The sequence below is a fragment of the Mustela nivalis genome, assembly GCF_964662115.1.
Source record: "Mustela nivalis genome assembly, chromosome: 5".
Classification (NCBI taxonomy): Eukaryota; Metazoa; Chordata; class Mammalia; order Carnivora; family Mustelidae; genus Mustela; species Mustela nivalis.
In genome coordinates this window covers 116,423,002-116,450,552 of record NC_139024.1, presented here as the reverse complement: position 1 = coordinate 116,450,552, position 27,551 = coordinate 116,423,002, and the positions used below count along the sequence as shown (strand labels likewise).

Sequence of the window (27,551 nt, the reverse complement as noted above, 5' to 3'; positions counted from 1 at the left end):
GGCCACAGAAGCAGTAGCTACTCTATTTTTTGACTGCTTGCTGCATCATTTGAAACCTTCAGGAGAATTTGACCCTGGATATGAAGTTTCTAATAACTTTTTCAACCATGCCCATGCCTGCGCTGAACTGACAAAACAAATTTGTGACTTCCAGAGAAGCCCTTCTACTCATACTTTGGATAATTTTACGGGCTTCTCAGAGCCTCAGAGAAATGCTTTACCCTTAGAGAAATAACGCTAGCACCTGAGTGTCTTGGCTTCTCAGCTCTGTGTGCTAAAGGGAGCTCCTAGCCCATAGGAGCACACTGGGGGTCTTCTGGCTTCTCTGCTAGTTGGGGTCCCAGAGCACGGGGCCCAGACATAGCCGCGGCACAGGAAGAGCAGAGGACAGCTTGCAGTCCATAAGTTTATTGGTGAATGAGTTTGAGCCAGTTGCTGCTGACATGCTGCTCACTTCAGCCCTGGTGGACTGCCTTCGGGAGGGGAGGAGGACTTCCTGCTCTGACGGTCGCTGGTGAGGTCACCCCAGGAGCATGCCCAGCTCTCGCCTGGGTCCGAGGGGCTGGGGCTTGGAGTCTGTGCAGTCACAGAGACTCCACCTCATTTTCCAGGGCCTGGGCTGGAGGGATGAGGGTTTTTAGGATCTCCGTGTAGTAGGGGCCAAACACCTTCTGATTGTGATGCGTTAGGCTGACAAACTTTTGGCCTAGTTCTGCCAGTTCTGCTTCAATGACAGTAAGGCCTCCGGGGAGGTCTAACAGGGACCGCTGCACACCAAGGACCAAGCAGCATTTGAGAAACAAATGGATCCGCTGATCTGTGAGCAGGGAAGAAGCAAACAACTTTCAGGGAGCAACCTAGCCCCTCTGCTCTACTTACTCCAGTTCTAAGCTAACCGAGATATTTATTTACTAGCCCACCCACTCACCTGGAGATAAGAACATTCACTCTGTTCAGGAAGGAGGCTTTGATTTCGCTCCCAAGGACAAGGCAAAGATCACAAACGAGTGAGCTAGTAAATTTCTGACTACTCAAAAGATGACTTAAGCCTTCAAAGTAGATAGATCCTGGTGAGAAACTACCATGAGGCTCTTAGACCTATTCTTTAAATGGCTGAGGTTAAGAGCAAGGTCAAGTTCATGCCCTCCATTCCAACAGGGATGAGTCCTTGCTGTGGGAACATGTCCTCCAGCCAATTCAGCACCAGCTTCTTATTGCTGGGAGGTTGGGGGTAAATGTCATGACTTGGACTACAGTCAGAAAATGACCCAGAAGGCCACAGATGACTTAATTAGGTTAGGTGGACAGGATCTCTTAACCAGAATTCTTAAATTCCTGGGTACAAACCTTCCTTAGAACCAGAATCTCTCTCTAAACTGAAAGGAATATATTTTCAACCCAGTATTTTGAAAAAAACTAAAGCCTGAACAGCAACTTGCCCAGTGACCCTGCTTTTCATTGTTAAATGGTTCAGTGACTGACTCCCAGGGATGGGATGTACCTCTCCCCCAAAACATTCCCACCACCCCAACACGCATGCTCACCAATAACGCTGCGGACACAGTCCTCCTTCTTGGCAATGTTCTGGAGCTGTCCAATCAGCGAAGCTGTGTTGTCACTGCTCAGAGCAGCAAGCCCCATGTTCTTGAGGCTTTGATGGATTTCCTGAGACACCTGTTCACTCACAGTCTGCATAGCCTCTTCAGGCCTAGACCATGAAGACGACCATGGCACCCAGAGGATGGCCTTGGAAGCTCCACACCAGAAGCTGAGCCCACTTGAGGGAGACTCGCAGCCCCCCTCCTACCCTCCCCCCAGTCCCTGGTAGCAGCAGAACCCAGTGGGCAGGCTCAGCGTTCTCACTGCTATCCACGTCCCGACTATTCTCTAGATAAGACACCATGTTCTACTTCTTAGAAAATAAGATAAACCATAAAATCCACCCTGGATAAGTTTGGTGTCAATTCTTCAGCCCCATGGAGTTTATTTATATAATGTATATGCATTTTTAAGACTTTGTTGGACATTTTCCACAGTCATTTGTCCTGTCACCAAATACAATAACAAACTAGCCTTCTGATTCCTTTTTTCCTCTGGTGTGACACCCTGCATACAGATGCTCGATTAACATCACTGACTGATCGATCAACTCCCAGATATACCTCAGACCAGCCCACTGGCATCCCCTCAAGGAGAGAACAATTGCTTTGTAGCAAACAAGGTCATGACTCATTTTGTAGTAAACTACCCTCCAGATTACCCTTTCTGGAGGAGAGGTTGAACTTTGTCACAAGTCTCAAGACCATTATAGAAAGACATCAACAATCCCTGTGGATGGTTCCAGTCTTTGTGGCCCGTGGTGGGATGTAAGCCATCATTCGTTACCAAGCTCCGTCTTCAAAGCACTCGTGACCATCCCTCTAGAAAAGCTCTACACAGCTCACCTGGAGTCAAACTCCTCTATCAGGTCTTTGGTCATACGTTTCAGCTTATCCACAAACTGAGGTGAGCCAAAGAGAACACTGCCAGAGAAACTACTGGCCACCAGCAAGACTGAAGCCAGAAGGGTCAGCTGGTGCAACTGGGACTCCAGCTCCCGAAGACGGGTCCTGTCCATCAGCAGCGTCTGGGGAAGTGAGCAAGAACAGGCTGTCAGGAGGGGAGGGTCCAGACGGGGGTCCCAGATACAGAACAAGGTGATGCCCTCCTCGGGCCCACCTCAGGGAACTCTTCATTCTCAGGGTCCCAGAGAAGGAGGTTCAGGAAACCCTGGGACAGCACCATGGTGGGGCTGAGGGGCTCCGGGCTGCTGACTGTCTCGTTTGGAGAGGAGCAGGCCATGGTGGTGGAGTCAGAAATGTCCAGGCAAATCGGAAGTGGCATGGTGAGGTCTACAGCCGCTTGGGTCAGCCACTTGGTGGTGTGGTCAAGGAGGCCTAGGACAGGAAGAGAGCGGGGAAGCATCTTCAGCACCCACATCCCTAAAGCTTCAAGACTAAGGTTCTTTTTAAGATCTGTTCCTGGTCAATAAATAAACGCTTTGCTTGGGGGAAAGGGGGTCTGTCTTAGATAACTCTTCCTTCTCCCTCGCCCTACCTGAGGAAGAAACTTTCTGTTCCCAAGAGATAGAGCACTCTCTAACATCACAGAAGTCAGATCCAAACAAGATCCCATCTTCTTACTCTGGCCCTCAAGTTATGTACATACTTGGCTGCTTATTGAGGAGTTCCTGGAATGTCGCCCGTTCATGCTGGATGGAATGTTCCTGCAGGTGGGGTTGAAGGCTCTGGATAGTGTAGTTCACCATGTCCATTTTCATCAGGCCCAGAACCTGGAAGATCCCTCTGACATAAGAGAAAATAAAATATACTATGAAAGGAAATCTAGTGAGAGGGGACCCTACAGAAAGTGTCATTAAATCACTGTGTTCCAGAGTGAGGAGGAGCGTTCCAATGAGTCCCATCTCCAGGCCACCTGGGTGGCTCAGTCGGTGAAGCATCTATCTTCAATTCAGGTCATGGTTCCAGGGTCCTGGGATAGAGTCCTGAGTCTGGCTTCCTGCTCAGCAGGAAGCCTGCTTCTCCCTCTGCCTGCCCCTCCCCCTACTCATGCACATGCACACGCACATACACACACTCTAACAAAGAAATAAAATCTTAAAAAAAAAAAATAGTCCCATGTCCTAAATTTACAAAAAATGGCACTGTGACTAAGACTCTAGGCCTAGAATAAGTGAATGGCAGAGTGAGAAACAGAGAAGTCTCTGGACCTCTAAGCCTCCAGGCTAGCTCTCTTTCCACATGCTCATTCTATCATTTTTTTTTTTTTTTTTTAATGGTAGAGTCAGTAAAAGGAAACACACCAGTATGCTAACGAATCTTTCTGGGAACTGGGACTATAGGTGATGCCATATCTGAAGCAATTTCTGGGCCACTCTTTTCTTCTCTTCTTTTCTAACTTCCTGCATCTTAGTTTCTACAGCTGTTAAATAGGGATAACCTGCTATCCCTGTCCCCTCACACTGTGTAAAATGCAATGAGAAAATAGGGGAAAAGGATGTTTGAACTCCTTGGAAGGATCACATACTCTAACGTTTTATGATATAATGGTATTTATATAGGAGGCCCAACCAAACTAAGGTCATCTTTGGTTGAAAAGGAAAAAAGCTAATAGGTCAGCAAGGACAGGATTGGTCATGTCTTCAACAGGGAAGAGCCAACAAAGATGGGGCTACAATTACGTGTCCGGCCCCACTTGTCCTGGCCCGGGGGCTGACGTGGGTTTTTGAGGGACAGCAGTCAAGTTTCCCACCTCAGTAACCGAACAGGGTCGGTGATGTTCTCCAGATTCTGCACTGCTTCGTCCCGAACGGGTGCACACAGCAGAGTCATCATGTCGAGAATGTACTTAGAGAGAAGAGAGACATTCAAGGTCCCGTGTTCTGCTTTCCGCTTGAGGAGCTCTGTGTCCAGTGCTTCTTCGATCTCTCCTCGCAGACGGCTCTGGCGCGGTAACAGCAGTGACAACAGGATCTGCCCAGGAGAGAACATCAAAGGCAGTTGCTTTCTGTGTGGAGCCCCAATCCTTCTCTAATGCACAACCCTTTGGCCCAAGGCTGTCTTTTAGGGCCAAGAAATGGTTCCCTAAATTTTCCAGAAAATATGATTTATCTGTATTGAGAGGCCGATGAGAGTTCGAGGTTTTAGGGGATTAAAACAGCCACGGCGCATCCTTTTCTAGGCAGAAGGAGATAAGGAGACAAGTAACATCAAGGAGTGTGGATAAAAGATACGCAAAGTACAGCAAACATAAAATACATACATCACACAGTGATGAGATACTTTAAATTTTAAAGAGTGGAATTTATTTGAGAGCGCAAGAGAGCGCATGCGTCATGGAGGGAGGGGCAGAAAGAGAGAAAGACTCTCAAATAGCCTTCACACTGAGCGTGGAGCCCAATGTAGGGCTCAATATCATGACCCTGAGATCACAACCTGAGCCGAAACCAAGAGTCAGACACTTAACTGAGCCCCCCAGGTGCCCGAATGCAGGCATTTTTTTAGATTATTTTACTTCAGAGGGCAAGGAAGAAATAGGCCAAGGAACAGTTAAGAAGTACTGGAAATAGCCTATTAACCCCAAATGTAAGTTCCCTGTGGAGACAAACTCTCTTATTCATCTCTGTGTCTCCATAACATACAGAACATGTGTCTCCATAACATACAGAACATGTATGTGGGGGGGCGGGCGGGTGTTCGATGACTAGTGTGTTGTGACAGCAAGAATCCCGGCTCTTCAGCTTCTCTGCACTCTATTTAAAATGGCAAACTATACCTGGTCCGGGCTGGAGGCTCTCAGAGCTCACTCTGCCCTTCAGGGCCTATGCCCTGTGAGAACGGAACCAAGCCCTCCAGCTGTGTTTCCTCCGCGGCCAGGCACACATTAAGCTTTGTTAGCAGAGGGGGTGCGAGAGGATCCGTAGGCCTTACAGGGAAGAGGCCCTCCCCGCCTGGCTGGGGGAGTGCTGGCACCATGTCGCTTGGCTCCAGTGACTGTAGGCTCCTGCTCCTGAGTGGCCCTGACTGACAGGAAATCCGCGCCCCCGGCGGAGGTCTGACTAAAGGCCCCGGCCCGCTGGACCTCACGAGGGGCTGGATGAGTCCTTTAGAAGCCTTAGGACAGTGTGCAACTACAGGCCGGCAGACAATCCCCACAGGGTGTCCATGGCCTGTTACCTCAGTGAAGGTGCAAGGCCTCGGTGGTCCGCACCTTGTCAAGCCAGTGCCTCCGTGGAGAAGACGGCTCGCTGAGCCGCCAACCACCCGCCGCAGAGAGAGACCCACGCCACTCACAGGCCTTCCTGGATTGCTGAGGCACCACACACTGCATCTGAGTTTGGGCCGGCCTCGCTCATTTAGAGTCCCTCGTGAGGTTTCCTATCTCAAGTGGGAAGCCCGGCAAGACCAGGCCCTGCAGCCAATCCAGGCCACACACAAGCTGCGACGCTCTCTGGGCCGTGTGATCCAGCAGGTTCAGTGACAGCATGTACATGGGAAGTAAGGGCTCCCTGACATGGGCCTCTGGAAGGCGCCGAAGAGAGCACCATAGCAAGACCTCTTGGATTTAGGGCAAATCTATGTTCTCTTCCGCAAACCACTATTTGCCTTTTGAGAATTAGTTTCTGGGGGCGCCTGGGTGGCTCAGTGGGTTAAGCCGCTGCCTTCGGCTCAGGTCATGATCTCGGGGTCCTGGGATCGAGTCCCGCATTGGGCTCTCTGCTCTGCAGGGAGCCTGCTTCCTCCTCTCTCTGTCTGCCTCTCTGCCTACTTGTGATCTCTCTCTGTCAAATAAATAAATAAAACCTTAAAAAAAAAAAAAAAACTACCAAAAAAAAAAAAAAAAGAGAGAATTAGTTTCTGGCTTGCTCCAGGACTTCTGCAGAAGTAAACACCTTACCAGAGGACGCACTGTTGGGCCCACCTAACCATGAGATGATGCTTGCCCCACAGCCATCTGGGGCCAGATGAAAGGGTCCAGAGACCAAACATATACAGAGATAGGACAGACCTACAGAGCAGACTAGAATAGAGAGCCCAGAAATAAAACCTGGAGATGTGGTCAAATAACGTTTGAATTCGTCAAGACCATTCAATGGAAAAAGGACAATTTCTCCAACACATGGTGCCAAGAAAACTGGGTATCCACAAGTAAAAGAATGAAGTCGGCGGGCACCTGGGTGGGTCAGTTGAGCATCTGAGTCAGTTCATGATCTCAGGGTCATGAGACTGAGCCTGTGTTAGGCTCTGCACTGAGTGCAGAGTCTGCTTAAGACTCACTCGGCATGAGGTAAAAGGAGAGGGAGAAACAGGCTTCTCACAGAGTGGAAGTTCCTCCGGCTCAGGTCATGATCTCAGGGCCCTGGGATCCACATCGGACTCCCTGCTCAGCAGGGAGTCTGCTTCTCCCTCTTCCCCCATGCTCATGCTTTTTCTCTCTCCCCATTAAATAAAATCTTAAAACAAAACAAACAAAAAAACCCTCTTTCTCCCTCTCTTTGTCTCTCCCCTACTCTCTAAAATAAGTAAAATCTTTAAAAAAGTAAAGTTGGACCCTTACTTTATGCCTTATAAAAAATTTAACTTGGGGCACCTAAATGGCTCAGTTAGTTAAGTGTCTGCCTTCAGCTCAGGTCATGATCTCAGGTTCCTGGGATCAAGTCCCACATCAGGCTCCCTGCTCAGCAGAGTCTACTTGTCCCTCTCTCCTACACCCTCCACTCGTGCTCTCTCATTCTTTCTCAAATAAAGAAAATCTTTAAAAAAAAAAATTAACTTGGGGCACCTGGGTAGCTCAGTCAGTTGAGTGTCAGCCTCTGGCTCAGGTCATGATCCCAGGGTCCCTCTCCCTCTGCTTCCCCACTCTATGGGAAACCTGTTTCTCCCTCTCCTTCTCCTGCCTCTCACCCTGCTTGTGCACTCTGTCAAATATATGAATAAAATCTTTAAAAAAAATTAACTCAAAATGGATCAAAGACCTAAACAGAAGAGCTAAAATTCTAAAACTCATAGAAAAAAACAAGGGGCTAAATCTTCATAATCCTGGATTTGGCAAGACAGGACACCAAAGGCAAAAGGAACAGGCTAGATCAACTGGACTTCATCAAGAGAGAAACTTTTGTGTACAGGACACTATCAAGAGGGTGAAGGGACTACTCACGGAATGGGAGAATAGATTTGCAAATCATCTAATAAGGGGCTACTATCCAAAATACATAAAGAACTCTTACAACTTAATAACAGAAGACAAACAACCCCATTTGGAAATGGACAAAGGACTCCCGCCGACCTTTCTCCAAAGACAACACAGAACATTGGCAATAAGCACAGGGGAAGGGGCTCAGCACTGCTAGCCACCAGGGCTGCAGAGCAAGATTCCATTCCATGCCCACTAAGGTGGCTATAATGACAAACAAAAAGCAGCATCAGGGAAAATGTGGAAAAGCTGGAACCTCATACCTTGCTGGCAGGAATGTACAGTGGTACAGCCACTATGGAAAACAGCTCAGTGGCTTCTCAAATTCAGCAGTGCCACCCCTGGGCATATGCCCCAAGGAGCAGAAAACAGGTGTTCAAACAAAATTTTTGTACATGAATGTTCACAGCAGTACTACTCGCAGAAGCCAAAATGTGAAAACAGCACAGATGCCCATCAACAGACAAGTGGATAAACAAAATGCAATATACCCACCCAATATATCCATACAGTGGGATTTTATTGGGCCCTGAAAAAGGAATGAAATTCTGACCCCTGTTTACAACACAGATTGAGCCTGAAAACATTATGCTAAGGTGAAATTTGCCACATACAAAAGGGCAAATATATGATTCTCCTTATATGAGGTGCCTAGGGTAGCTAAACACACAGAGACAGAGGTGTAACAGAGGACACTGGAGGAGGAAGGGAAGGAAGGGAATGAAGAGTTACCATTAACGGGTACGATTTCGGCTTGGGAAGGTAAGAAGGTAAGAACATTCTGGAAATGGATTGTGATGGTCACACAATGTTGTGAATGTACTTAAATGCCACTGAGTTTTAACACTTAGAAATAATTAAAATGGTGGGGTGCCTGGCTGGTTTGGATCTCAGGGTTGTGAGTTCAAGCCCTACATTGGGCATGGAGCCTACTTTAAAAAGAAAATAATTAATGTGGTAAAAATTTTGTTACATATGTTTACAATTTTTAAAAATCCTAAAAGATATTAACAGCTAAGCTACTAATACGGTGCCATTCCCCAGGGAGGATGAGCCAGCCACCTGGCAGCAGGTGATTTCTTTGAACTGCTTCCACTGTGGAGGGGGCAGACTTGCCGTCACTGGAACAGACAGGTATTCTGGATACGGATTTGTCTTCTCTGTCTGCAGTGCTTCCAATCAGCCCCAACATTTGTCCTTGCAGAATGCCTTACTCATCGTCCCGGCCCTGGCATGTCGCATACCATTGCATCTGATCACAGAGCATTTCAGAGCAAAGGACGTGCAGCAATGGGTTCATGCTTGTGTACCCCGTAAATTGACAGGCCTTAACTGAAAAGTGGAATAGTCTACTGAAGACTTGATTACATGAGTTGAGGGACACTATGCTGAAGGGAAGATGTTCCACCTTTAAGATGCAATATATTCTTTGAATCAAAGACCATTATATTGTGCTGCTTCCCAAAGCTGGAAAACATAGTCCTGGGAATCAAGGGGTGGAAGCAGGACTGGTTCTTTTTACTTTTACACCTACTAACCTACCTACCTGCAGAATAATTATTGCCCATCCTTCCTACTTTGGGCTCTGCTGATTTGGGAGGTACATTTGCATTGGGCCCCGTGAATGAGAGGAGGACACAGTACTTGGTCATTTAGGGCTCCTTTTACCACTGAACCAAGATGATGAAAAAGGAGTTATTCTAGTGGCTAGAGTAAATGATCCTGAGGTTACCCCTTGGTACTTGCATACCCAGTGATAAAGGTTACTGGAAAACCACAGCAAGCAAACAGCAGCAGCAAATCCTGAAGGACTCAGATTCTTTGGCAGTGAAGATTTGGGTCACTTTGGCATGTAAAGAAACCCATCAGCTGAGGCTACTTGGGCTGAGGACAAGGGAAATAAGGAATGAACCATAGAAGGAAGCCATGCAGGTCCACCATAGCCATGTGACCAAGTACAGAAGCAAAGACTCTATGTTTTCTCTTTGCCTGGCACAGGCACAGGTTTATTTGTCAATGCTGACCTATTTCATCTTCTCTCCTCCTCTTCCTACTATCATTTTACAGATTGGTTGCTGGCAGTTAACTTTACAATTAGGCTTTAAGTAACAGAATATTCAGTGGCACTGTGGCTGAACTTGATAGCAACCAGCACAGTAGCTGCTGGAGCTGTGAGTCTCCTTGTTTTATTGAAAGAACACGAACCTGTAAGACAACTCTATCTGAGCAGGTAGAAATAGAGATCTTTTCAAAAACTGAAATGTGTGTAGATGGGTGCATCTGGAAGCTAAGCAGCCCAAGTAGAGGAATGTTACAGTTACCAATTTATTGTCTCTCAATTCCAAATCCATCATTCTCCCATCCAAGTACTAACCAGGCCTGACCCTGCTTAGCTTCCGAGATCAGACGAGATCGGGCGCATTCAGGGTGGTATGGCCGTAGACCAAATCCATCATTCTCTTCTCTGCTCTGAGAACATGGAGTGGAGTCCTTTAGATATTCTTCCTTCAGCAGGTGGCACAATGGTTAAGCTTCATCTGTAGAGGGCACGATTCGTTTTCCGGGCTACATACCAAATTACCATAAACGTAGAGCCTTCCAATAGCACATACATTTCTTAGCTCACAATATCTGTGGGGCAGGAGCCCAGCTGCAGTTTCACTGGGCCCTCTGCTCAGACTCTCACAAGGCTGCACTCAAGGTGTTGGCTGGGCTGCATTCTCATTTGGAAGCTTAACTGGGGAGGACTTGGCTACCAAGCTGATTCAGATCGCTGGCAGAATTCATTTCCTTACAGCTGTAGACTTGACGGATGGATGCTGCCCTCAGATCCGAGGGGCCAGCTACATTTCCCTGCCCTAGGACCCTCTGCAGGGGCCGATCACTGCATAGCTGTCTGCTTCTTGAAGGCTGGCAAGAGGGTTTCTCTAGTCTGCAGTGAAATGTATTTCTAGGTGCAACATCCCAGCACCCTGGCATACTGCTTAGAGGCAAGTTACAGACCTCATCCATGCTCAAGGAGAGAGGATTATACAAGGGTGTGGATCACTGGGGGGGGGGGGTCACTTTCGGGGGTACCCACCGCATACTACAAAGATATCACAAGAGGCAAGAGCTTCTCTTCCTGGTTCTGAAATACTAACTTGGCATGAAGCAGTATGCTTGTGCAGCCTGGCCAGAGCTGACTCTGGCAGAGCAAAGGGCTCTGGGTCTGATGTCGGGCTGCTCCTGCATGGTTATCAGCTGCAGTCCCTGGCCCTTGCATGTGCATCAGCAGCACACACAGGACAACGACCTCCCCGGCACAGCCACGCCCTCTCCGAGTCCTTGCGTCTTCTCTGTGGGTCCTAGGGGTATGGCATATTCTCCTTCTAGCTGATATTTTTGTCTACTTTAGAGTTTTCTTCGCTACTTATTAGCTCGAAGCTCTTGTTCCTTCAATTCCACGTTTTAATTTTTATATTAAAACTTCCTTGTTGAAACTACTGTGTGATTTCTGTCTATGGATTAGACTTTCACTGATTTGTGGGCCATGTTCAGTTAGGATCTGTTAGCCACTGACATTCCAATGACTTTGGGGATGTCTAGGAAACTTACATCTATGGGTGGAAGATAGGTCACTCACCTCTTTAATTTCTTTCAGAAGTTCAAGAGCACAACTGAAGTCTGGGGGAGTAGCTGACAACTGCTCTTTGAGATGGTCCCAAAAGGCATTGTGCATTGTCTCCTTGACCTTGCCTTCCAAACTGTAAGAGGATTAAATGAACAAATTACTTTTTTTACCCAAAAACTGTTAGAAGGTCATTATCCCCTAAGGCCCAAAAAAACAGCATTTGATATGACAAAAGACCATCATACTGACAGGAAAAGACCAGGAACTATGTTTGGACTGCAGCAAAGTTGAACAAGCTGGGCTCAGACTTGGATGCCAAGGGCATGACCAAAATCTCTTAGAAGGTCTCCTCATGATTTCAAGTAGCCCTCCCTCTGTAGGAGGAAGAACCCTCCAAGGAGATCAGGCCAGCTTTAGCACCAATTTGCATCTAGCCTAGGTAATATGTGACTTACTTGCCATTTATGCATACACATAGCCATGAACAGAAGGATCTTTTATTTTCTTATAGTCCTAAAATCTAGACAAGGATTTTCCTTCTTTGATAATACTCAAATATCCATAGGGATTTCCAAATCAGCAGGTCTAAAACTCAATTCAGTATCTTCCCTTCCAAACCTGTTCCTCCTATCTTCCCAATATCAGGGGCCCTACCAGGTAGCCAGTCATGGTAACCAGAAAGATCAGACATTTCTTCTCCTTAAAAAAGAAAAACAGAATCAAAGGCAGAATCAAAGCCTAGGTGGCTCAGTTGGTTAAGCGACTGCCTTCAGCTCAGGTCATGATCCTGGAGTCCTGGGATCAAGTCCCACATCAGGCTCCCAACTCCATGGGGAGTCTGCTTCTCCCTCTGACCTTCTCCCCTCTCATGTTCTTTCTTACTCTCTCTCAAATTGATAAAGTCTTAAGGAAAAAAAGAAAAACAGAATCAAAGGCAATTCATTTTAGAAAGGAGAGTCTCTTCAGCATGTGGGGCTGGAGAAACTGGACCTCTGCACTCAGAAAAGTGTATCTAGACACAGGCCTTATACCTTCCACAAACAGATCACAGACCTAAATGTAAGAAATAGATAACACAGAAGATAATGTAGGAGAAAACTAGCTGATCTTGAGTTTGGCAATGACCTTTTAGATACAACATCAAAAGCATGATGATCCATGAAAGAAAAAAACTGGTAAACTGGACTCCATTAAAATTAAAAACTTGTACTCTGTGACAGAGACACTGTTGAGAGATGAAAAGACAAAGCACAATCTTTGCAGAACAAATATCTGATAAGGAACTAGAATCCATGGGGCACCTAGGTGACTCAGTCAGTTGAGCATCTACCTGTGGCTCAGGTCAGGATCCTGAGGTCCTGGGAGGAAGGCCCCAGGTCAAGCTCTCTGCTCAGCAGTGAGTCTGCTTCTCCCTCTCCCGCTGCCACTCCCCCTGCTTATGCTTGCACTTGCTCTAATAAATAAAATCTTAAAAAAAAAAAAAAAAAAAACTAGTATCCACCAAACTATACAAAAAACTCTTAAAACTCAACAAAAAGAGAATAACCCAACTTTAAAATGGGGAACAATCTGAAGAGACATCACAAAAGTCATCATTCAGATGGCAAATAAGCCTATGAAAAGATGCTCAACATCCTGTCATTAGGGCACTGCAAATTAAAATAACAATGACATACCCATGAATATCTATGAGAGGGGCCCAATCCAAAAATTCGTCACCACCAAATGCAGGAGACGCTGTGGAGCAACTCTAAGAACTCGCATGCATTGTTGGTGGGAATGCAAAGTCATAGCTGCCCCAGCTTCTTACAAAACTAAACATACTCCTGTCATATGATCCATTAAGCAAATGAGCTGTACACTTGTGTCCACACAAAAACTTGCACAGGGAGGTTTATAGCAGCTTTATTCATAATTGCTGAAACTTGGAAGCAATCAAGATGTCATTCTGTGGGTGAGGGGACAAATAAACTGTGGTACATCTGGACAATGGGCTATTACTCGGCCTTAAAAAGAAATGAGCTATCAAACCCCAAAAGACATAAAAGAATCTTAAACACATATTGCTAAATGAAGGGAGCCAATCTGAAAAGGCTACATATTTTATGATTCCAACTATAGAACATTCTGGAAACCAATGGAGACAGTAAAAAGATCAGTGGTTTGCCAAGGATTCATGTGGCAGGAAGAAAAGGGTGAACGAGCAGAGCACAGGGGATTTTTAGGGCAGTGATATCACTCTGTAGGTTACAAAAATGGTGAATATATGACATTGTACATTTTTCAGAACCTATGGAATATACAAAAAATGAACCTCAATGGTACACTATGGACTGGAGTTAATAATAATGTATTAATACTAGATCATCAACTCTAACAAATGACCTCACTATTGGAAGATATAAACAATGGGGGAATCTGTGTCCTGCAGGGCATGGGCTCTGTGGGAACTCTACTTTCCAATCATTTTTTCTGTAAAACAAAACTAGTTTTAAAAAATGTGTATTAATTTTAAGAAAGGAAATGACAGGAATTAAGTTTCCTCTCAAAGTTTATTTAAATGATATCTCTAACCTTCAGTGAGACTCATAAGAGAAAAAGAACCATTCGAAAAGTTTGAGGTTAGACCTAGTCATTGCCAAGTAGCTACTGGTTTTCTTGAATTAAACATCTCCCCCTTAAAAAATACAGTAGTAATGTATGTGCCATGTAAAACAAATAACAAACAAGCAATATGAAAATGAATAAAACAAAAGTCAAAGTTCCTCTCCCAACACACCAGCCTCAATCATCAGAGGTAACGATCAGAGGTTATCAGAGGTAACCAACTATAATCTGTCATCAGAGGTAACCAACTATAATCTGTCATCAGAGGTAACCCACTATAATCTGTCCAATGGTGTAAGGTGTACTAGAATTGTTCTCAACTCTTTCTCCTCATCCTATCTATCTAAACCATCTCCAAGTTCCACAAACGGTGCTTCTTAAATGCCTCTGGAATCCATCCCCCACCTCCCATCATCTCTTACCTGGACTACTGTTATAATCCATTCCCTGGTCCCCTTGCCCTCAGTCTTGTCCCTTTCTTATTTGTTCTCCACAAATTCATTCTAAAATCAAGGACTTCTGAAATTCCATTCTGACCATGATGCTCTGCTCCTGTAAAGTCCTTGAGGGACTGGCCCTCACCAGCAACATAATTCACTTGCAGGACCCTGCTCTGCCTCCTTTTCTAGTTTATCTCCTTCTATCTCATTTTATACAGCTGCCCACACCAAGGAACCTATAAAAAACATACTATATCCTTGCCTCTGTCATAGTTTCCTTGCTGGGAACATTCTTTTCCACCTAGACCATCTGGGCAACATCTATTCCTCCTCTAAGACTTGACTCAAAGTTTCATAAGCAACTCAAATCTTCCTCCACAGGCAGATCTTCTCTGACCCTCCTTAAGCAACTGAGCATTCTCATGAAACTCTTTACAAACAACTATGAGTGAACTGATGGGTCTCTTCTATTATTCAACTGTTCCCCCTACAAAAACTTCTGACAGCGATGACAGTGCCTTGTTTATCTACAGCTACATCTCTAACTATCCCCAGCACTCAGCATCTGCCTGCCACATAAGGACTCAGTATACACCTGATCAATGAATGCCCAAACATGGGATTTCCCTTCAGAGTATACAATCATCATTAACAGCATCCTATGCACAAAGGAGAGGCAACTGCCAAAAGTGAGTCAGGTCAAACTCTATTTTCAACCTTTCTCCTGATAAAATTCTGCATGACCTTACATGAAAATCCAGCTCTGACTGGTACTATTTTTCCTGCTTCGTTTCTCCCTCTCTTCTCTCTTCTACCCATTCCCCCAACTCCCTGTTACCGTCCCTTTAGCAGACCTTCACTCTTCCGGTTTCAATTGTTTCTCTTCTCCTGTTGCCATCAAAGGTATCTAAGCAGTGAGGGAGGTGTTAGGAGATGTGGGTTTTCATGAAAACCTGGTCTCACAGAAGCTGTGGCACCAAGCATGGGCACATCAGAGCACAAAAAGGACAGGAACTCCATGCCATAAACAATGGCACTTGAGTAACAGATTCCCTAAGGCTGCCGGATCACAAAAGCATTTAAGGAAACTGGCTGATCACAAGCTGTCTCATTGATCTATTGGTGGGAAATTAGAAGTTTTTGAAATCTGACATTGAATTTACCGATTTAACTGCCAATAAACCAGCAGAGCCATTCAATTCATACTCCCCAAATGGTGCTCCCTTGTTACAATTTCAATATAACTAAGAATCAAAGTGAAGCTTGATGGAGGTGGGAGAGCATTATTTACGAACAGAGTTCTGATCCTGATTCATAAGTTAAACTGACTTATGGGGGCACCTGGGTGACTCAGTCGGTTAAGGGTCTGCCTTCGGCTCAATTCATGGTTCCAGGGTCCTGGGGTAAAGCCCCACATTGGGCTCCCTGCTCAGCAAGGAGTCTGCTTCTCCCTCTCTCTCTTGCCTCTCCCCACTGCTTGTGCTCTCTCTCACTCACTCATTCTCTCTCAAATAAATAAAATCTTAAAAAAAAATTCATATTCTATCTGTGCCTATTTCATCTGTGGTCACTTAAAAGAGTAATTGGAAGGAGCTATGAAGCAGGCAGCTGATCAGATGAGCCCAAAGATCTAGGATTCCTGATATTCACACTGGGGTAATCTCAGCTCCAGGAGTGTGGGCATGGTTTAGCGTCTACCTTCCAGCAAGCAGAATGCAGCTGAGGTACTAGGATGTCATTTCTGAGATGAGGTAACAGAAGGACTGCGGGTTCTGTCTTGGGCACCATCTCTCACACCTTTCTTTTCTCACTCACACAGAGAGGGAAGCCAGCTGCTATGTGGCTCAGAGCTGAGGCAGGCTCTGATTAGCACTCAATACACTGGCTACAACTAGGGCCAGAGACACACAAACTGTGCCCGTACCTCTGACTCTGAGAAACTGTGAGATAATGAACATTGTTTCAGCTACTAAGTTCCAGGATAACTGGATAGCAACAAGAGCTAGCTACCACAGGCTACTTCTTCCACATTTATCAGAGAAGATGTGAAATCCACCCTACTGATATTTTATTATTAACGGTGGCGGGGGCGGGGGGAGCGGAGCGGATCACAAAGTGAACATTGCAATAATAATTACTTTGGCTTATTTACTAGTTAAATAACATTTGCTTCTTGACGTTCTAATACTAATAATTATTACTCTTCTATTTAAGTTGTTGAGCTCTCTTAAGGTTTATATTCAAAAACTGTATCCCCCCCCCCCCCCAGTTTTACTGACTCAATTGGATTATTAAATAAAGATGCTTCAAGTCCGGTCAGAAGCCATTAGTGCTAAATAGCTATGCCAGAATGAATAAAATGGAAAAATCAGAAGAGCTGGTACCTGCTTGGAGAGGAAACCTTTTCTTTCACGTGGAAATCATGATTCATTCCAATCTTGTTGCTCAGCTTAGAAACATCATCAACTGTACCTATCAGACCTGTGACAGAAAGAACCTCAGGTGTACACCTGAAACTAATGTTAACAACTATATTTCCATTAAAAAAAAAAAAAAACTTATGGCAGACACGAGTCATTCTGAATTTCTATGTTATTCATAGACTCACTCTGAGTAGGCCCCAAATTGAGATTCATCAAATTGATCTCACACCAACTCATTTGACCGTTCTAGTAGTTTAGGTTTTCTGAACTCTGGGTCCAGTGCCTAGCGTAGTCCAGCATGGGGGTGAGGGAGGACAAAGAAGCTATTTTATAAATAACAAAAATGAAATACAAGCCTTTCTCTTGAAAAGTAAAATAATAATTAAAGCAGCAAAGAAACAATAATTTGTGATTTGCAAACATAAGCATTTATCTAAGGGTATTCTAATTCTGCTCTCCTTTTCCTGACTCTGATGAAAGTTAAATTCTCCATATCGATGGTACTGAATGGCACCAGTGTCACCTGGTCTCAAAAAGCAGGAGTTCCCAGGTGTTAGGATTTTATAGGTTACTGACATTTCCAAAGATTCTGAGCAACTGATGAGAACCTGCCCACGTTCTGTTTTGCCAAGGGTGAACTGCAGATAAGCAAATTAAAAAATCCACTCTACCACACCAAACCATCATTTCAAAAAAGAAAAGCTTAACTTTCAAAAAAACTAAAACCAACCCCCCCCCCCCACCACACACAAAACAGAAAGGGAAAGTTATCAGAATAAAGAGGAGTCCTTTACATTGAATCGATTTAGCTTTAGGAAAAATTCATTACATCTTTATTTTCTTTCACTAAATATTGTGAAGAATTTTGTCATAAACCAGCACTAACATTTGGGACCCAATGCTCTAAGTTCTTACTACAGATCCAACTGAGCTCATTCTCATGAAACAGCACAATAGTTTTAATGATCACTTGGTATGTGGAACGAAGTTGCACATAGTACATCATACTTTCTCATTCTCTTTCAATAGCCCTTCATAATTCAGCAAGAAAAATATCTGGTTCTGAGATATGGAGGGGATATAAATGAATGAAGATTGGCCATGAGTTGGTCACTGTTGAAGCTGGGTAATGAGTAAATGTGGCTCATTGTACTAGTCTCTCTACTTTTATAAATGTTTAAGTTGTCCATAAGTAAGATTTCAAAATGTAAAAAGGAAAAATAGTTATTGTAGAAAAGAGGCTATACAGAATGCCTTTACTTTGGAGATACACGATGAAGTTTTTAGATCAAGTCATGACCCTAACTTTCAGTATGAAAGGACAAAAATACATATTTATAGAGAGCAATGTGGTAGAATGTTAACAATGTGGGCATTCACCTTTTTTTTTTTTTTACTTTTCAACAAAGTTGAACTATTTTGAAATTAAAAAATAAAATAAAATAAAAATCTATAGGTAAAAGGTGATTGCAAATTTACCAAAAGCCACTGAGCCCTTGCTTTGGCAAACATAAAGATGAATTGAACCTTAAGTGGACAGCTGATACTCCCTTTATTTTTGCAGCCTCTCGGAAGCCCTTGGTTTCAGCCAAAATGGCAAAACACAGTCAAACATGTAAACAGACAATCCATTAATTCACTAATGCGAAATGAGAAATAAAATCTTCCAAGGGATACTGAGTTATAGCAGCTTACTGAAGGACAGAGGGAAGGATTACCCACAGAAACACTTTCCAAATACAAGAAGTCGAAGTTCAGATCCTACTTTGACAAGACTGTTCTGGTGCTCACAAGTACCATGGTACTAGGTAACTCCCAACAACTGTAAAAATCAGGAAAGGGGAGGGCCCAAAGAGAAATTCGAGGGAAAAGGCAACTAAAGTAGATTTTTAAAATCCAAATCCCAAGGACAAAGAAATTTTCAACATGATACAGTAACTGAACCAAGACAACTAATCTACATGTCAAATTCTTTTTTTTTTTTTTTTAAGAGGCAATTTGGTTACTCACTTTAGGGTTGTTTTACCTACGGATTCATCTAAATAGTCTCCCGAAGAATTAGATTGTTTACACCGTATATACAAAAAAATTGCCCCCCCCCCCACATCAGGTTCATTCTATCTAAATAAATTTCTATGCACCAATTTGCCACTTTGGGGCCAATCTGTTAGCCGGCAACGACCCCATGTGGCCACAAGAGAAAAGTGCAATTCAACCTCAGAGTAGCCGGGCCTTGAACTAATTTTTCACACTTGAATCTTCGAGTTTAACTCGAGTTAAACTCTTGCACGTGGACAGGTCTTCAGACTGGTGCCTGTTTTAAATTCTGTAGAGATTACTAGAAGAGAAATGCTGGATGAGTCCCAGCGAAGTTCGACCTACGGAAGCACAGAAGAGACCTGCGACGCAACAGGAACATAAAAGTACGGAGCTCGAGAACAGAAGCCCAGACCAGCAGTACTTCTTAAGTCCATGAAGCGCCGAGTGATTCCCACCGAGGGCCACTTGGGTTCTCTTGAGAGTAAGTACCCCAAGTGTCCGCCATTTTCCACCTACATATTCAAACTACAACAATTATGGCGGCGAAGGCGCTTGGCCTCAAATCTTGTCAGATTAAAAAAATTTTTTTTTCTTTTGTCAGATTCAAGTAATCCGGCCCAGGTCCTTTCTCCCTCCTGGACCAACCTTCGGGTGTACAGGGGGCCTAGGGCTTGGGGGAGCAGGGACTGGGGCGGGGGGCAGGGGGAGACCAGGCGAAGGGCAAACGGAGAGGGCGGCGGGCCCTTCCTCTTCCGCCCTGCGCCGGGATGGGCGCCCCCGAGCGGCTACGGGACCTACGGGCGGGGTGGTCCTCGGGGCCTCTCGGGTCTTCCCGGGTCGGTGCTGAGATCTCAGGCTTGCAGGACCGGCACTGTGCGTCGCCTGGGTCCTTCAGGGGCACTTTCTCCTCGACGTCCGGCATGTTGCGGATGGAATCTGGGTTGGGGAGAAATGACGCGCCGTTGGCGTCGGGGAAAGGGTGTCTCCCACTGTCGCCGGGGGTCCGGAGCCCGGCCCGGCGCGCCGGACTCGGCCAGACCAAAAAGCGCAGGGTGGGCAGCGTCAGGGCGGGGGACAGGCGGGACAAAGGAGCCTGGAGGGCTGAGGGGTCCCTGGAGTCAGGCTCTGGGCGCGCAAAGAGGAGGCGGTCCGGCCCGGGCGACGCTGGGGGCAGCCCCCTGGCTCAGGACGCTCGCCTCGCGCCCTCTCCGGCAGCAGAGGGAGCCCTCGGCGCCTCAGCCCCGCGCCGCTCACCTCCTCCCCGGCGACTTGCCGCCTGCTCTGGGGTCCCCGTCACAGCCGCGCAGCCTCCAGGCGCGGGCTGTACCAACCGCGGCGGGGCGGCGGGGGCGGGGGGCAGCGGGCGGCCGGGAGGGTCCTGGCAGCCGCGCGGAGCCGGCCGGGTCGACCCCGCGCGCACCACGGCTCGCCCTGCTGGGGACGCCGGGTGGGAGAGTCGGGGCTTTGAGAACAAAGCGCCGGCCATCTCCCGGGGCAACGGGTGGGGTCACGTGGCCACCTGGCAGTCTCCCTCGCCCCCACCCCGCCGCCTGCCGCGCGGCTGGGACCCAGGCGGGCTGGCTGGTGCTGGGTCGTCGTGGGCGCGAAGCCCCTCCGGCCTCGGGTTACGTGGCTGCTGGGGGCAGTCTCCGCCTGGCATCCACCCCCACGAAAAAGATCACCTGGAGCTACTTAGGGAGGAAGAGAACAAGGTGATTTCTCTTCAGCCGGCTCTTGTAGCCCAAGGAAGAGAACCTCACTGAGGCGGGTGGTTTCTTGTTAGTGCCTCCGAGGCACCTGAGGAGAGCGGGGCCATGCTACCATTTCTGCAAGTGTGGAAACCGAGACCCCGGCCACCTGCGGGTCTGTGGAGGCGTGCAGGCCGGGCAGCAGCGGAGGCTCTTCCACTGAATTCCTGGCCTGGGGTCTTCTTGGGCTGGACCTCCAACCCCTGGTTCCGGCTCTCGGGCTTGTCTTGGTTTCGGGTCTGCCCTGTTGCCCTTGGAGCGATGTGAGGACCTGGAGTGACCACTCTCCCCTTCAAAACTTGCATTTCGGGGGCTGGAAATGAAAAGGAAGCATCCACTGCTTACACTCCTATCCCTCTTTATTAACTAACTTGATCTCTTACGACAAACGCTTGCTCAAAAAATGGAAAATAAAACATAAGATGAAAGTATTGCCTGTAAGAAATCAAGTTATTATAACCCTTGCCTTGTTAGTGTGGGATGTGGATTCTTCTTGCACAACCCATGTGTTTTGAAAGGGAAAATTACGAAGACGCATAAGAACACTTCCTTCCTGCCTTCCTCCCTTAATCCTTCCCGCCTCCCTTCGTTCCTCCCTCCCTTCCTCCCCGCCTCAATATGCCTAACATGAAGCTCGAACTACTGCCCCAGAGATCAAGTGTTGTGTGTGAGATGTGTGCTCTACCTACTGAGCAAGCGGGGGGGGGGGGGGGGGGGCTGATACATTTCTGCTAAGAAAGTCTACTCTAGGGGCGCCTGAGCGGCTCAGCGGGTTAACCGTCTGCTTTCGGCTTGGTCATCATTGGGGTGTCCTGGGATTGGTCCTGCATGGGGTTCCCTCTTTCTCCTTCTGCTTCTCCCTCTCCCAGTGCTGCTCCCTCTCCCTGTGCTGCTTCTGTTTCTCTCTCGCTCTGTCAAATTAATTTTTTTTTTTAAAGTCTCCTCTAGGGGCGCCTTGGCGGCTCAGTTGGTTAAGGGTAGGCTTCAGTTAAGGTCATGATTCCAGGGTTCTGGAATGGAGTCTCACGACTGGCACCTTGCTCAGCATGCAGCCTGGTTCTCCCTCCGCCTGCCACTCCCCCTGCTTGTGCTTGCTCCCTTTCTCTCTCTCACCAACAAATAAATAAATCTTAGGGGGAAAAAAAAGTCTACTCTACCCTGAGGTCAAGGCAGATATGAGGGGAACAGCCTAGTAAAGTTACTGTTTAGCTGAAGCGTTCTTAATCCAGTACATATTCAACCTGCCCATTACCCCTCCTAACCTTTCCTGGTATTTCCCTCAGAGATGTTAACTATGCAGGCTGGCCTTCACCCCAAACTGAGAAGGAAGAGTAATTATCTGACTTAAGCAAAGAGGTCCATGAAAATGTAATTATTCATTATTACAAGAGAGATTTTTAGGCTGGGTCTCAAAACAAACAAAAAGTTCTGTTTGGGTGGAATTTTCCAGAATGACACCAGTTCATTTGTCCACGAAAATGGCATTGCCATAAAACTTCCCCTGCTGATGCCTGAAATTACCTCCAGCAGTTCATTCATATATGTTACACAGCCTATGTATATGTATATGTCCTCTTAATACCCAAATTCTCTGGAAGGGGCAGTGGGAAGAAATAGCAGGTGGGAGCTTGTGGGGGTGGGGACTGAAGCCAGAAAAGGAGTAAAGGATGGGGGTGGAAAAGAAAGACAGAATTGGAGTTTTCCCAGGGTCAGCCTGGGGACAGCATTTCATGATCTTTATCACTATAGTTATCAGAACCAACTAGCCAAAGTTAAAAGTTGAGGGGAATAGAAAGATGATTCAAGAGATATGCCCTCCTTCCCTTTGGGGTCTTAGTTAATGATAACTGATTTTGGTTTAATGATTTACGAAATGTTTTTACATTGCAAATCCATATGCTGTGGACACAATCCTACCTGTTCAGTAGGCCAGGCGGGTGTTATTTTGCATCATTTAATAGATGAGCGAACTGTGAATTAGAGAGGCTTCTGGGAGTACCAAAAGTCACTTGGCAAGCAAGGACTTGATGCTCAATCCTATACTTTTTCTTAATTCACCCGATCTCTCTGTCTTCTAGCTGAGAAGCTGTATATACAAGAAAATATAACTGACATAAAATGGTATAGAAAGTGCAAGAGCTGGGGGTACAAATGAGAAGAAATACAGGACCGTCAGAGAAAGGATGAGAGATCTTCCAGATGTTTGGATCATTTCAAACCCAGCCTTTAGCCAGGATCCTAAGCAAGACTGTGTAACTGATTTGTGTTTGGAGGGGATCCTTTGTTCAGCCTGGTTCCCTCTAAACCTCGGGACCTGCTTTAAACTCTCCTAATGGGTGAAATTGGATTTTCCACACATGTCCACTATTTATTGGGAATGCCTTTCCTGACTGAGTTAACACCTTTACCCTGTGAAAGTGTACATATCTCAAAAGACCCACAAGACAAGTGTTTCTCGAGCAACCCAAGGACAGAGGTAAAAGCCCCATTTCCTCTCACGTTGCAGTGTGCCCCAAGCTGTACAGCCCTGGGTTCTCCTTTTATATTAAAATATCATCTGAATTTTGGGGTGCTGGGTGGCTCAGTCGGTTGACTGTCGGCTTTGGGCTCAGATCATGATCCTGGGGTCCTGGGATGGAGCCCTGCATCCTGGCTCCCTGCTCAGCAGGAAGTCTGCTTCTCTCTCTCCCTCTGTCCTCCACTCCCCCCAACTCCTGCTCTCTCTCACTCTATATCTCAAATAAATAAATATTTAAAAAATCATCACTTTTATCTTCTATTCACAACATATCCATATTTGCCTCAATACTAAAGTCAATTTTCTATCCTCAAATCTTTTGAGTAGAATTCTTGTTCCAGAAAGAAGGTTTTCCTATACTCACTGGTACACCTCCATATACCCCTATGGGTTCATACACCGCAGACTGAGAAGCGGTCCAAGGGAATCTCTGGCCTGCAGCTAGAATGTTCCTGCTCAACCACTTCCCCACATATGTGAGCTTTAACCCAAGCCCAACAGTATGCTCTGTTTTCATTTGCTAAATACTACCCTGGGTACACTACCATACAAAAACAATTATGCAGAGAGTTGGTCCTACCCACAAAGACATTCTGAAAGAGGGGTTGATAAAGACAAAAATGTAAGAAAAATACTCCTGGATGACTGTAAGAGGTACAGAATCTAAGAGGAATCCTGAATATGGATCCGCTAATTTTATGAAACAAAATAACGGAAATGAAAAACATCTCATCTTACAAATCATCTTAGGCTCGTGAGGTTAAATGACTTGGCTAAGGTCACCACCAGTTTATGGAAAAATGTAGGACTAGAACCCATATCACAGTCGGTGTACTCTATAACATATAGGGCTAAGCAAGAGTAAAAACTAATACTGTAAATAAATATTTGTATTTCTAAAGAAAAATGTAAATGACAGGCCATGGAATGGAAAAAGTAAGAGGCGGAATTACACAGAGGCCAAGCTTGCAAGTTCAGTAGACTATACTGGAAGATAAACTACAGTCAGAGTGGTAGGGACACGTAAATACAGGGTGGGACATTTAAATGAAACCATTTGGAGTCATGTAAACTGGGACTGATTTCATTATAGCCTCCCTTATGGTACAGAACTGCACGTCAAAACTATTTGCTTTAGTCTTTTGATAAATGTGTTTTCTTCATAGAATCAAAGAGTAGGAGAAAGGTTTCGGTAATCTGGGGGCAGTCTGGACATAGCCCTTTGTAGCTCAAAGTGAAGTGTTATGGATGGAGAACCCTTTACAAGTCTTTTAAGGAAAGGGGGCTCAAAGAGAGGACAAAGAAGATTCTGGCAGCCGCTTAAACATCCAGCTTGGTTAGCCACATCTCACTCTACCAGCGATACCTAAGAGGTCCTTGTTTCTTCCTGCCCTGGGGTCTTTGCATGTGCTGTTCCTTCCCTCTGGGATCCTTCCCCTTCCTCTCCTTCCCCTCCTACCTCACTCCCTCTCATTCTTCAAGTCCAGCTTGCAAGGTCTAACCTCCTCAGGGAAACGTCTATGAACCTCATTCGCTTCTCTCAGCACCCCCTATGTTGTCTTCGTAGCCTTCACCACAGCTTGTAATTATATGCTTGTTGGCATAATTAACTTTATTCAGTGTGGAACTCTACCGCCGGACTGTAGGCTCCCTGAGAGCAGGCACGGTCTGCATTTCATTTACCACTGTGGCTGGAACATAGTGGATGGGCAGTCCCTAAGGGTAGCCTGAGCAAATGGGCACATACTGGCGTGCAGCTGCATGGAGGACCCGTAAGAATGAGCTACTGCTCCCCCCACACACTGGAGAGGCCCGGCAAACTGTGTCTCTCTGGACCCAGTTTCAGTTACCAGCGCCTGTCTTTCTCTTTTTGTCTCAGACACGTTTCCCCTCTTTCCATCTCCTCTGTCCTGGGAGTCTTTTAAACCCTCAAAGACGATGTCTGAGAGAGAAGGAAGGGTGTTCAGGGTCCTTTGACAGGGAGCTTCCCCCCGCCTCCCCCGACCCTGAACCGGAAGGTGGCGATAGGGGGCAGTGGCAGCCTGGGAGTAACTTCCAGAAGTAGACTGCCAGAGAGAGAGAGAGAGAGAGAGAGAGAAAGTCTCTCTCTCTCTCTCTCTTTCTCTCTTTCTGCAGAGCAAGCCAGGGTCAGCAGCAGCCCAAAGCCACAAAAACTGACTTTAAAAGTCCTCCTAAGAGCTGCGTCTTTCGACTCCCCAAAACAATCCCGCCTTGTGCCCCAGGACACGGCGCGAGTTACACACTTAAAGCAGTTTCCACAGAACCGCATTCAGTTGGTTTTAAACTCTGGGGAAAGCTGGCAGCCTCTTTGTGGTTTTTTTTTTAAAAACTAGTTAGAGGGACAATTAAACCTTTATGGGCCCCAGAATGTACCTATGCAGACATAAATAAGGATCATTCTTCATCACCAGAGAGAATCCACTTTCTGGCAACAGAGATATTTTTCTGCCATCGTAGGACAGAGCTGTGCTCACACACCTGAGAGCCCTTATGATGAGGGCAGGTGATGGGGGCGGTCAGCATGGGCAGAGGTAGAAACTTTGACCATAAGTTCTCAAAATGGACACATAGCAGGCCTTGGGCTTAGCCAGTCTTAAATAAATCACAAACTCCCAAAGCCTTTTCAGAAAGCAGCCCAGATTTTAGGCCAAGAAAACTCGTCTTACTGCCCTCCCACCCCACCCCCTTGTGTTACTTTGGGCCAAAATGGTCCATTTGTCAAAGAGTCCTGACTCTTTTATTCCCACTCTTACAACACAATACAATGCATTCACGTATTTACAGTGCAGTGTCCTTGAATGGTCGGATGGCTTTTTTTTTTTTAATCCAATAATATCATTAAATGCACCAGGGGGCTAACTTCTTAAAGGAACCTTTGAGTAAACTCTTTTGTTAAGTGAATCAGTCTTTTGTAAGGCAAATCATCAGCCACCAATTTGTTTTCCAAATCTGAGATTTCACATAGGAGATTTTCTTCACCAGGCCCACTCTAGATGGTGGCCTGTACATTTTCTTTTATTTTCCTGTCTTTGGTCAAGACAAGCTCTTCCTGAATAGACATTATTGGGTAGGGATGAAGGAATCTCCAACACTTGAGAAGTAAATCAGTTTCAATCATTCCTGTCATCCATAATTCTCTAGAACCACCAGCCTAAAGCAAAGTATAATAATCTCCCGGCAAAAAATCCAGCATAGATTTGAAGGCCAGTCTATTTGAAGTCAGTTTCAAAAGAAATGCAGAGAACGGGGCTTTGAAAAGAAAAATTATTGTAGATTTTTTTTAATTGAGGCAAAATACATAGCATAATATTCACCATTTTAACAATTTGTGAGGGTACAATTCAGTGGCATTAAATAAACTAAATTCACAATGTTGTGTAACCATCACCACTATCTATAGCCAAAACCTTTCATCATCTGCCACAAAAAAACTCTCCCCATTAAACAATAACTCCCCCGCTCCTCCTCCCAACACCCCTCCTTCACAACCCACGAGAACCTCAATCCCAGTTTCTGTGTCTATGAACAGGGGATTGTTTTAAACTTCAGCTTTACTTTGGGCCTTTCATTTCCTTCCCCTGGTGTGGTGGGAGAATGGAGAAAGTGTGGCCACCCTCTTTTCACCTTGTACACTCTTCCCGCTGCTGCTTCCTGCTCCCCTTTCCTCCGCCAACCCGGGCAGAGCTGAAGCAGGAGTCAGTCCCAGACAGAGGGAGAAACTGGCGAGGGGCTGCAGCCCTCAGCAGGAACAAAAGGAGGTCACTGGGTCTGAGTCTCCCTTACCAGCTCAGGAATGGCAAGAATTTTCTGACTTCAATAGTCTGAGGAAGTAGGAACATGATGAATCCAGTGGCTGTTCTGGTGTCTGGGGCCTACGCCTGCTGAGCACCTGTCAGCTTCTGCCTTACCTACCAAAGATCAGTCAGGGCTAAGAGAGGTAGGACTGTAGGAAGAGACATGGAGGGCTTCCTTGGGCACCCACAAACTCCATGCTTGGAATTTCTAACCCTGAAAAACACAGGTGAAACCACTCACAACCCCTGCAGAATTTACATTTCTTGTACCCATTGGTGGCTGACAGAAGCACACTCAGAATGATTCACATCCTAGAGTTTGGGGTTTGCTTTGTTCACAATGCTTAGAAATTCTCAAAGGAGCTTCCCCTCACCCCCCACCCCCACCACACTCTGCCTGCCCCCTTCCCAACACACAGCTCAGGGTAACAGGAGACTTGGCTTATGAAATCTGATTTTTAATTGTTTCAAGAACTACTTGGGGACCCCCAGCCTCGCCTTCCCAACCCTGGGAACTGTGAGTTTGCCAGGGCCCCTAGGGCAACTGGGGCAAAGTGGTTTTGTGGCACAGAGAAACAGCCACGGGTTGGGGGGG

At 46.1% G+C, this 27,551-nt stretch overlaps 1 protein-coding gene across 6 annotated transcripts in view; it reads right to left on the bottom strand.

Moving 5' to 3' along the window:
- Nucleotides 1–406: 406 nt before the first annotated feature.
- TCP11 (t-complex 11) overlaps nucleotides 407–27,551 on the bottom strand; it is a 138,956-nt gene continuing 111,811 nt past the window's right edge. The window contains exons 1-10 of one of the 6 annotated variants that reach the window (XM_082732367.1): nucleotides 20,733–21,046; nucleotides 19,674–19,811; nucleotides 16,797–16,893; nucleotides 11,378–11,498; nucleotides 4,312–4,532; nucleotides 3,208–3,344; nucleotides 2,719–2,936; nucleotides 2,445–2,626; nucleotides 1,545–1,708; nucleotides 407–817 (exon numbers count right to left, since the gene is read on the bottom strand). In XM_082732367.1, the coding sequence (XP_082588493.1) occupies nucleotides 585–817; nucleotides 1,545–1,708; nucleotides 2,445–2,626; nucleotides 2,719–2,936; nucleotides 3,208–3,344; nucleotides 4,312–4,532; nucleotides 11,378–11,498; nucleotides 16,797–16,893; nucleotides 19,674–19,811; nucleotides 20,733–20,928 (1,707 nt within the window). In that variant the 5' untranslated portion in view covers nucleotides 20,929–21,046 and the 3' untranslated portion in view covers nucleotides 407–584. Of the gene's footprint in view, nucleotides 818–1,544; nucleotides 1,709–2,444; nucleotides 2,627–2,718; nucleotides 2,937–3,207; nucleotides 3,345–4,311; nucleotides 4,533–11,377; nucleotides 11,499–16,796; nucleotides 16,894–19,673; nucleotides 19,812–20,129; nucleotides 20,398–20,732; nucleotides 21,047–27,551 lie in introns of those variants that run through there. The other 5 variants (XM_082732366.1, XM_082732368.1, XM_082732369.1 and 2 more) reach the window with 5 other exon arrangements.